Source organism: Rhagoletis pomonella, unplaced genomic scaffold (genome assembly GCF_013731165.1).
Source record: "Rhagoletis pomonella isolate Grant_MI unplaced genomic scaffold, Rhpom_1.0 Rhpom_scaffold_00004, whole genome shotgun sequence".
Taxonomy (NCBI): domain Eukaryota; kingdom Metazoa; phylum Arthropoda; class Insecta; order Diptera; family Tephritidae; genus Rhagoletis; species Rhagoletis pomonella.
The window spans coordinates 643,676-655,096 of NW_023458558.1; the positions used below are offsets into that span (position 1 = coordinate 643,676).

The window sequence follows — 11,421 nt, forward strand, 5'->3', positions numbered from 1 at the left end:
TTCATCTTCATCTTCATCTTCATCTTCATCTTCATCTTCATCTTCATATTCATCTTCATTTTCATCTTCATCTTCATCTTCATCTTCATCTTCGTCTTCATCTTTATACAAAACCATTTCTTTTGATACCCATATTGGGATACTTTATTTATTTTAATAAATAATTTGAATTTTATTTTCGTATATATGGCATCTTTTTAAAAAACTAAAATCGAATTACACATCTACAGATCAAGCCATCTCCGAGCTCGAGTAAGAAGTTTTTTTTCTTAACAGTGGTCGTCCCTCGTCAGGCAATGGCAAACCTCGGAGTGTATTTCAGCCATGAAAAACAGCTTCTCATTAAAATACGATCGCCGTTCGGAGTAGGCGTAAAACTGTAGGTCCCTCCGCTTTGTGTGACAACATCAAGGCGCACGCCACAATTCGGAGGAGAAGCTCGGCCAAACACTAACATATGTGAGCGCCAATCTATTATCATTATTATTTAAAATATGTTTTGTTTACTTATCATTGCCATTGTTCGAGAACATACCCGAATGCAGATACCGTCATTATCGTCTTTTATTTTGCGTATTATATATATATAAGTAATAATGATTTAAATATTTTGAGATTATATTAGAGCTTTTGCGACTACCTATCTTATGGTATGGTTAGGTTAGGTGGCTTCGCTGACACCATTAAGGTCCATAGCGGACAGGTAAACACTGCGTACCATGAGAAATGTGGAAGAACATCGAAGTTTTCTTGGCAAACTGGAACACCTTTTTATACCCTAGTTTGGTGGAGGCTTTCAGATTAGGTAGAAAACCTGCTCCCAGCAGACTAACTCGCAGTCTGCTAAGGGCTATGCTCCACACTGTCTCCTCTTTCGTTCTGCATCTTCTAAAGATCTTACCATTAGTCAGAAGAAATCCGAATAATCGCTTGGAGGCAAATCGGTACATCCTCTATCAGCATCGTTTCCGACAAAGCGCCCTCTTTGGAACGGCTGTTGGCCGCGATGCCGCGGAACCCAGTACCCAGGCTTAGACCAGTTCGGAAAATTTTATTTGCTGGTGAGGAGTATCAGGTCTTTATTTTCTGCGTTGATACTAAGCCTCACTTCGATTGCCCAAAAATGTATCACCCCTGGTGCTTGGCTCATAAATGAGCTGAGTGTAGACAGACACTTTCCGCTTACTAAATATCGTCCGCATATCGTTACCTAAAATGCAAAAATACGTAACAAAACATCGCCACTGAAATGGAAAAGGTCGTGACTAATATATTTTGCTTTTTTTTATAACGATGTGGGGAGTCGTAATTCGATGAAATCCATCATATCAATCAAAAAGTGAATTTTGAATTTTTTATTACTTAGTTACGACTTATTGCACTTCAATGACAATGTTTGTTACGTCCTTTTGCATTTCAGGAGACGATATGCGACCAAAGTAGCGGCGATAATATGCCCCCTTGCGGCGTTCCGTTGCTAACTGTTTTGATGGTCTCATGACTACCGAAACATTTTTGCAGCTCAACGTAGAAGAAGACACGCAATTATTCACATGGTGAGTGCAAAGTGTTATCGAATTTTGAATACTCTTCTTCAAAATTGTTAATATTAGACATTGCGTTACATAACTTTTTCTGTTTAATTGTTTACTCTTACCGGCGAATTTCCGTACTTGTCCTTATATTGTTTCATAGGCACTTGAAGAAATGGTAATTCAAAGTCTAAGCCCATTGCCACATCTTTACCTAAAGGTCGAAATGAGAAAAGATTTACACGTCCACTGCGCTCTGGCGATGAAGTACGATGGAAAGTGGTAGTCGTATTGGCACCCACTCCCAAGCGGCCAAGTATCAAGCCACTGAAAATTATAATCGCGCGGAATATCATTGTTGGCTTTTTAATTTCTACTTGGATCGCTTGCGACCTCCAACCTGTTCTCCTACTCGGTCATGCACTTTATGAAGAAGTTTGCGCGATCCATTTTGCTTTATACGCGTAACTTATGGGCGGGCGCCGCTCTGCAGTTTCGTAAGCATTTCCTGTATTACATGCAATGGCATGGTCTGGTGCTCGCTTGAATTGCACACAAATTGGACTAAGCGATTTTTGCTATTTGAAGTGTCACTACTTTGTTCATCGAGTCACATACATACATGCAATGAATATACACAGGTATGTACGCACATATACATATATAGATATGTATGTATATATGTAATTACCTAAATTAATTCGCACATGTGAAGAGCGCACGAAGCGGAAAGCTGAGAAATTTCTTTCTAATTCCGGATTCGTTTTATCATCCATCCACATAGTTATGTATATTGCCATCGTAACAGCAAGAGATATATAATACGCGCCCACAACCAATGTGCCTTTTACATACATATATATATGTTACCATTCTAAACGAAAACATTGGGCTTTCGGCTTTTTCCAGTCTATTCTAGAATACCAGATCAATCACTACTTGTAAAATAAGGTAGTTAACGACGGTAAGCTATACACACTTACGAGCCTCGTTCCTTGTAGTTGCAATCATGATTCAGATTAGAAGTAGGCGCGGGCCTACTTTTTCCGGCTCGGTCCGGCACGAGTGTAGGATACATATTTGAAAGCAAGCATGGGGAAAAATCAGTGAGGGCCCGCCCGAAACGGCCCGAATTTCTCGAATTACACCAAACCTATTAACTTTCACGAGAAAATGAAACATGCATAGCCACGAGTATTATTTTTTTACACTAGAAAAGTTTCTTGCTCAGAAAATTAGAGTTACATACATATATATGTAAGAGTGGATGTACTTGGCATATGTTTACGGTACGTCTTTTGTTATGTATTTTATTCAATAGAGAAAGTAGTTTCCCAAACATCTATAACAACCTTATTTCATGTTAAGAGATTGCTGTAAGTATTAACTTGTAGTAAATTACCGTCCTTGGTTGTTGAAATATTGGAGTTTTCGTATTTCTGAAATTTAACGGTACATGGGAAGTGGGCGTACAATTAGTACGATTTCGAAAAGGTTCAGCATATTGCTTTCTTGTACCAAGGGAAATAACTGTACCGAAATTAATAGATATCGATAAATCGGTAATCGAAATACACACATGTAGACATACATAAGTGGGCAGTGTTACGTCTATTTAACACAAATTTTATAAGTGTCTTATTTTATACCAACATTCTACTTAAATTTCCATTTTTAAGCAATTTGGATCTAGTATTTACGGAGATATCGTATTTGTGCATTTTTCAAAACTACCGTTATAGGTGAGCATGATTACCACCCAATTGCGCCCATTTTCAAAGCAACTTAATAATATTTAATAGATTGACGCTTACACATATGTATATTAGTGTTTGGCCGAGCTTCTCCTCCGATTTGTGAGGTGCGCTTTGTTGTGGTCACACAAAGGGTAGGCACCTGCAGTTTTACGCCAACTCCGAACGGCGATTGTATTTTTATGTGAAGCAGTTTTTCCTTGCAGAAATACTTTCGGAGGTTTGCCATTGCCTGCCCTGGGGCGACCGTAGTAGTAGAAAAAAACTTGCTTGATTTATATTTCTTGATGTTGGGTTGAACCGGGCTTGAACCCAAGTCCTGCTGAATGGTAGCGTGCAAAACGCTTTTTGTCGGCCGACAAGAAAACATTTTTTTCTATCCCATTTGTATCGAGTTTCAACTTATTTGGTATGGGTTGAATAGTAAGATGTATGTAATGTACTCTGGCCCCATACGACACCAACAATCGTTTTGTGGTCTTGGATGTGGGGGTCAGCATAAAGTAATATGCAATTTTTTGATAAGATATCCCAAATTATTCTAAATTTAATAATATTTGGTAAAAATAATTATTAATTGACTAAACCATTATCCAACAAACAGTGCTAGGTTGCTATTAAGTTTTTAGTAAAGAATATAATTTATTAAAATAATTACTTTGGCACTTACATATGTACATACATAATAAATATTATAGCTGTATGTTTAATCCCAGTTACATTTAAGAATATTTAATACAGTTACAGTTATGTTTAATACTACCTGAGTCGTTCTAAGTAACTGACCAAAAAGTTCGCAACAATTTTCCATGTTGTATTCTTCATGTTTGACCATTTACAGTTCCGATAAATGTGCTCGCAAGTGGTCGCATTACTTGTACGCCCTAAATCTATGGCTTTCTTCAGAGTTGTGCCATTAAGGTAAACCCTTAGCAGATCTAAACTAAAATTGAGAAATAATACAACACTTATTGAACAAATCTTAGCTGGTATTCGGAATGGGATTTTTAGAACTTACTTGACGAGCCCATCGACTATGCGTTCAGTTGGAGATGCACGACCTGCCCGAACAACTGCTGTGGCTTGCTGGACGTAACCGCAGATGGCGCGCTGAGCGCACGCACTTATATTCACGTTATTAGCGTGTAGACTTCGTTCCAGCACATTTAACACATCTTGGACTCTGCTAACTATTTATAAAAAAAACTTTGCCGAATAAAATCTCAATAAATTTTGGAAATCTAACCTACCAGATTTCTTTACCGTAACACCGTCACCGCCCACCGGATCATAACTGACGAAGCTGAGTCCTTCCGTAAAATCTGCGCCACGATTGGCTTTCTTGTAGCCATATCCATAGAATGTTGGCGTGGTCACGGTTTTGATCACTGCCGCAACAAGAGCACCTGCAACAGCAAGACCGCCGCCTAGTAGAAGGTTACGCGAATTTAAATCGGTAAATTTACGAAAAGCCGTCTGTGTAATTTCAAAACTGCGTTCAATGGGCACTCGGAAGACAGGCACAATGAATTCAAGGTTTATGGAGAGATCTTTTCCGTCAGCCTCGAAATGTATTCCACGCGCCTTGCGTTTTTCAAACAGACTTTCCCTCAATTTATTACTCATCTCCTCTGCAACATCTTTTGAATTTATTTCACCCATGGAGCGTGGCTCGAAATCGCGAAAGCGGAATGAATGCACAACATTGCTACTTTGACCAGCTGGTCCACCATTGCCACTAGCCGTCGAATTACTGTAGATGTTGTCGCTCAAGTCCACATCTTCATAAATGCTCTCAACGATCCTTTCACTCAGTACATGGTTGTATGTTTGGTGTACTAGCAGCAACAAAATCAGCTGCGTGCCCCTGGCCTGAAAAGACCATCCACGGAGGCACCTGCTCCATTGTCTTCTGCCGAAAATAATGCTCATACTCTTTGTTTGATGTTGCCTCGGCAGCAATTGGCTGCAATCTAAATGCGTTCGCATTTAACTCGACTACGTTTATATGAACCGATTACAAAAATAAACAACGACAGCTAAATAAAGGCAATAGCATCAAAATGGGTAATACGGCGGAAACATAAAACAACGGCGTAAAGCAGAGAAGGTGACAAACCGTTACAAAGCCTCCATTGACAGAATTTCACGGCTTACGAGCACAATAAAGCAACACACGAGTACTTAGACAGTGAGTGCAGTGTCTTGCGGTTAAAAGTAGACAGGGGGAAGTAAATAAAATGTTTGGTGGCTGTGATCGTTAATCCTGTTACATTTTTAGACGTTTTAGAATATCAAGCCAAACAGTCAATCGTAAAGTCTATACAGTTTCGGCAAACATAGTCTTACAACAACAGCCAATGGTAACTTTGAAGAAGAGAAGACTAGCAGAAAAAGTTATTGAACACAAATCTAGTAAAAACTTGCAAGTGAATAGTTGCTGCGCCGCTTTGGTATACTGCTGTAAACATTTTACTATCTATAAATCAGTTTTAAACTCTTTGCTTTACACACAAGCACTTACACAGTCCAGTACTGCATTAATGTTTTGATCTCCATTCATTTTACTTTTGTTTGTGCTAAACCAATTCACCAAATGGCGGCTTTGGCATTTATTCTTCTTCTTCTTCTGCTAGCAAAAACTTCACTAGCAAGAATTTGCAGCTCTCCCGTGTTATTGCGCTCTCGATACAGTGATCTCTTGCAAATGTTTTGGGTTATTATACACATTTGCAGTAAATAAAAATTTGCAGGTTCCAGTAAAAATTAGTACTGACTATTTGTTACTATACAAACCAAAGAATCGTGGTACAAACCTATAGGGTCAAATTTCAAAACATACGTCCAGGGCCTGGATTTTGTAATTGTGAGTTTTCAGGTTTACACTGAAAATTGTGTGCATTCTTAATTTTGCGATTCAGGAATTGTGAGAATGAGTTTTAGCTGTCAAAATTATGTACACTTCTCTTCCGAAAAACTCACTGAATTTTATTGGGTGAGTTTTTGGTTGTGAGCTTTGCACTCGGTGTACACTTCGTTTTCTCACAGTGACAGAATCCAGCCCCAGCTCTTCGAAACCAACGGAATCAAATCTTTGAAAATAGGAATCTGGTAAATTTTATTTTAACACATACCTCTGCTGATGTTAACTTATTTCACCTAATTCAAATATGTCATTCATAGACTAAGCCGATTGCCCTGGTAGTTTGTTCTTGACATGTCTATTCTGCACGTTACCGAAGATTTTTTTTAGGTTTGAGATGCATCGTTTTGGTGTAGACCTCAACAAATATTCATAAGCGCACATAAAGTTTGTCGCTTACAGTATATGTACATGCGTGTGAAAGAAACACGCCTATTGACTCTTTAGTAAAGAGTTTTTTCACTCATCATGAGTCATGACCAGGGAACGGATTTCATGGAAATTGCTTTTTTTCTGCTAAAGAGATAGAGTATATTCGATTAAGAATGTCCACGATTTAGCTTTCCCTGATTCCATATATACACATTTGATGTTGCCTTTTTTGCCTTTTTTAAGATATATGCTTTTTTTGCCTTTTCTACCTTTAAAAAAGTGATTATAGCATTTAAATTTCTTTTTTAAGATTAAAAAATATACACATGCCCATGCGGCTTATAGAAGCGCAGGGACCTCTTGCCAAATTGGTGTTGGAAAAATTCAAAGCCGTTTTCTCAGCTAACGTAGGCTTGGAGACAATAAGGGGTGTGGATAAAATTGTAAAGGGCGAGGAAAACGCCCTTGTTCCTGATAATATGAACGTTTCAAACGTTCCATATTTAAATTGGGCGCCGCTTGTATCAACTTACGTCGAGCGCACATTTAGTACATTCAAGGCTTTTCTTCGCGAAAATCGAATGAAAATGCTGCCAGAAAACTTCAAAATGCATCTTGTGGTTCAATGTTACTAGAACTATACAGATTAAAGTTTTATGAGTTAGAAACTCGAAAGGATAAAATAGTCAAAGATTCAAAGTACAAATTTTTCATATAATGAAACTAGTACGTAGTTTTTCTATTTTTACTTATAATATAAAAATTTCTAAAATAAATTTATTTATTGATTGTTCTTCGTGTTTTCTTTTTTTAGTGCCTTATTTTTTTGCAATACCTAGTGCCTTTTCCTGCCTTTTTCTCTATTTTGTTTTGCCTCTTTTGCAATACCTAGTGCCTTTTCCTGCCTTTTTCGCTATTTTATTTTGCCTTTACCAGCCTATTTCGTTATTTTATTTTGCCTTTTTTATAGGTTTTTAGGTCCTAAAAATCCATTCCCTGGTCATGACACATACTGCACAGTGAAAACATACATATCTTAATATAGAAAGGCACTATCTAACATTTTTGTTTATTGATGGATCAATGAAAAAACTGCATAGAAAATCGAGTCATTTTGTAACGAATTTCTTTTAAAGGTACTTGCTTATTCTTCAAAATTTAAAATTGCTTGCGCATAATTTTCAGAAAAATTTCCAGTATACAGCCTCTTTTAAACGCGCATAAGCAGACGAACAAATGCACAAAATTTTTAGGCATTAACACGGATCAAGGGGATTTTCGATGACAACACAGGTAAAAACGCCCATCTGTTCTCTGTTGTACAAGTAGGAAAATAAAGCAAGCGAATTTGGCTTCCGCGGTAACCGAGTGGCGAGATTTGCGTGCTACAATTCTGTAGGTGCCAGGTTCGATCCTCGGTTGGGGCGATTATTATAGCTTTTTTATTTTATTTGATTTATATATTTAATTTTATTTTAGTTTCACTTGTTTTATTTTATACATACATATTTTATTTTACATAAGTTTATTTAAATTTTTAGAGTTTTATTTTATTACACAAGTCAACAACAACTAACTGAAAGCAACGTTTAAAAAATTGAGAACTAATAAATGAATGAATGAAAAAGAAATAAATCAATATTCTACTGGCCTTGGGACTCGAACCCACGACCTTGCGGCTCGTTAATCCGCATAACTGCCGTCTGTCAAGGCACAATTTTAATCAGAACCGTGCCGTTAATCCGAAACAACGCTGCCGTCTGTCAATGAATCTAGTGTAACAATCTGCTAGGCTTGTTGAAGGTGTTTCGTATATTCTTTCATTAATGCTCAGTTTTATTATGTTAAATTAAACATTTTAAAAACCATCAGACAAAAAAAAATAATCAATAATGTGTGCATAAAATGTATATTTTACTGTAAATATTCATAATCCCCACACATTGGTCTGGGGTCTTTTTGGCTCCATAATGACCCCCTGTATTCGGTGCCTCTGTGTAAAATGAATTTTGATTCGAGGTTTACCGAATCCGTATCGTCTCCCCCAACCATTTCGTACTTATCTTAGTTTCCACTGCTGCTCACAACTTTGGTGACTTATCAATATTTTGTCTTGTAAACCTTTACGCTTTGTTGCTTGCGTGGGCACGAAAACCATGCGTTAAGCTGATAACAGCCGCTCAGCTCAAATGTAATGCACGTGAAACAATTTCTACTCCCTGCATTTCAAATGTCATACATATGTACATACCGTCGTTTAAAGTACAAAACCGCGTATCAACAAAATGCAAAACCGCGTATGTGAGGTTGCATAGATTATTTTGTAGAGAGTAAAAACACTCATATTTCAAAATGGTTGTCTTTTTTTATAAAGCAGTCGCATTTCTGGCTAGTATATTTCAGGACGAATGGCTAAGGATTGAGCCAATAGCTTGTGTGAGCAAATCCAGTTTTTGGCAGCCAATGTCAGTTACGCGGTTTTGTACTTTAAACAACGATATGTACATCTGCAAATGGGTCATAAATTTAAATGTGCTCCAATTATCTCTATTCAAGTAGTAAACTATTTTTAAATGACTACATTTCATTAAGCTGCTGGAAGATATTAAAAAAAAAAAATAATCAGAAGAAGTTTTAATTTTTATCTATGGAAACTTTTATTTCATGTATTATTTATTACTTTACACCAGTCACAAGGCGATGTCCCACCAGTTACAACTTTAAATATTTTTTAATATTTCTATGAAGGTTATATAAACCTCATTTTTATTGCAAACGAAAGCGTATAATTCATATTTTACAATGCATAAACATCGTTCGTGAAGATTAAAGGCTGGTTTGTCCAACTCAACTTGGTTCACACCATCATCGAATCAAGGTATGAAAAATAATTGCAATGCGCCCCACTGGGACAGTAAACAATTAACTGCGATAGCCAGCGAACGTTTGACACTCGAAATATTTGATGATTTTTAACACCAACGTAGTTTTGGAACTTGGCAAACTCATTCAACTTTTTAGCACTATGCGCTTAGTAATTGTAAACATATCTAGCAAGTTTTTCGCCTTCTACGGGATTTTTTTTACACGATGGGATATGTATCAAAATTTAAAAAGAAGTGTCCCTTCAAAATTCATCGAAATTGATCCACTTGAATCCGCTTTTCTTAGCTCTGGTGATATATGTATGTACTCAGGGTATATCAGCTTCGTACTTTTCATTAGTAGTATTTATTCATCAAAGCGAGCAAATGGCCTGGCACTCTGGCAAAAAAAGAGATGAGCTCAAGCAACGTGTATTGACAACAAATCTGTTGAATACCACTATTATGCTTGGGATTATGAAATGGCTGTAATTGAAAGAGAGTCTGGTGGGAAGAGATAACTTCTGTTCCCGTGCACCTCGTTAATAACATTTTGCTTCTTTCATTTCTCTTTCTTCACTGTAACACGTTAAAGCCACGAATTCTGCTTTCTTATACGCCTTTGGCTAAAGGTTTACCCTGACTTTCTACTACACCGACTCTTAACTAATTATAGGCTCTTACACAGCTTTCTTATTGAAATAAAGCAAATATCAAAAATTTACAAATAATGATTTAAATACACTTCCGACCTTATCTGAAAATATAAACCTTGAAGCAATTTTTCTAAAAATCTTTGAAATATGACGTTTTTCCCGCAATAAAGCGGTATAGGAGATATAATGCTGTACTTCAAATTAAGAAATCTTTTTATATTTTAATTTTTACCAGTCACCCACTATTTAAAATTGATCAAGGCACCTACTGAGATTAAAAAGCGGTACTGGGATTATTTCAGTTTAACACTTTTAATTGCACATTGGCCTCGTATGTATGCTCAATGCTTCTTCTGTTTTGCAGTAGGACATCAAAGTAATGTTGAATATTTTACATTGCGTTTGTACGAATGGAAGTACCATTAGCGCACCTGTGAGGGTTGGGGTGTTCGGGGTTGAAACAACGCTCCGCCACCAAATCTTGACTACGAATAAGTTAAAAATTAAATGAAACAAATACACTCATATGTACATAAATAATTATGTGCGTATTGCCTTGTAAGACTTAAGATTTTTGAACGAAGATGTGTGTGACACTTGGTGGATTGAAAACTATATTATTCAGCATTTGTCTTTTTTGAAATTGTTTGACGGCTTATTGTGGGCTACAAGCCAGGTATCCAAATGGGATGGCACCAGGGTAGCCAACTCATTTTTGAGAACTCCCCGATTTCAACAATAAAATTCCCCGATTTCGCCCGAAATTTCGTAAAATTCCCCACCCATAGATTCTCCTTACTTACAAAAAAAAAAAAAATTATGTAATTTTTGTCTCTCTGTTTATTTTATTATTAAACGTAATTGTTCTATGATAAACCAAACCAATCTTGTATGAAGTTAGTTAACAAGTAAAGAATAAACAAGTTTTAAGTGGCGAAAAGTTTTCGTTTTAGGATTTTTTTGGCGAAGCTGTTGCGGTTTTCTTCCATATAAAAATAATTTATGTTTGTTAGTTATATGAATGCAAATGCGGCAAAGAAAATTATAAAAAATCAGCGTTAATTTTTACCCATTTGAAACCTATATTATACTAGAAATTTACCCGCAAATCGGGGAATTCCCCACGAGTTGGCTTCCCTGGATGGCACACAGGTCCCCGATGAGTTTGTCATTGCTTTGCAATGCATTAACCAGGTTTAGTAAAGCATTCCATGCAAATTAATTCAAACTGAAATATTGACTTGCATAGGTGTATTTATAATGTTCAGTATTTTTTGCTGATATATCTTTGGACATACATACATGCATATGTATATGTAT

General features: G+C 36.7%; 3 protein-coding genes across 4 annotated transcripts in view; 1 reads left to right on the forward strand and 2 right to left on the reverse strand.

Annotated features, from left to right (window-relative positions):
• The window catches only part of LOC118736766, a 6,590-nt gene extending 4,485 nt beyond the window's left edge, over window positions 1-2,105 (reverse strand). The window contains exon 1 of one of the 2 annotated variants that reach the window (XM_036466791.1): window positions 1,652-2,105. In XM_036466791.1, coding sequence (XP_036322684.1) covers window positions 1,652-1,888 — 237 coding nt within the window. In that variant the 5' untranslated portion in view covers window positions 1,889-2,105. The remainder of the gene's footprint in view (window positions 1-1,651) is intronic. The other variant, XM_036466792.1, reaches the window with a different exon arrangement.
• Window positions 2,106-3,954: 1,849 nt separating this feature from the next.
• LOC118736742 lies at window positions 3,955-5,218 on the reverse strand. Its single transcript, XM_036466758.1, has 3 exons — window positions 4,537-5,218; window positions 4,305-4,476; window positions 3,955-4,229 (listed from the first exon to the last, which is right to left on the reverse strand). Exons 1-3 carry the CDS (start codon window positions 5,216-5,218, stop codon window positions 4,046-4,048), a joined length of 1,038 nt encoding a protein of 345 aa, XP_036322651.1. The 3' UTR covers window positions 3,955-4,045.
• A 131-nt stretch (window positions 5,219-5,349) lies between these two features.
• Window positions 5,350-11,421, forward strand: part of LOC118736743 — a 9,944-nt gene continuing 3,872 nt past the window's right edge. Inside the window, exon 1 of the mRNA XM_036466759.1 lies at window positions 5,350-5,353. Coding sequence (XP_036322652.1) covers window positions 5,350-5,353 — 4 coding nt within the window. The remainder of the gene's footprint in view (window positions 5,354-11,421) is intronic.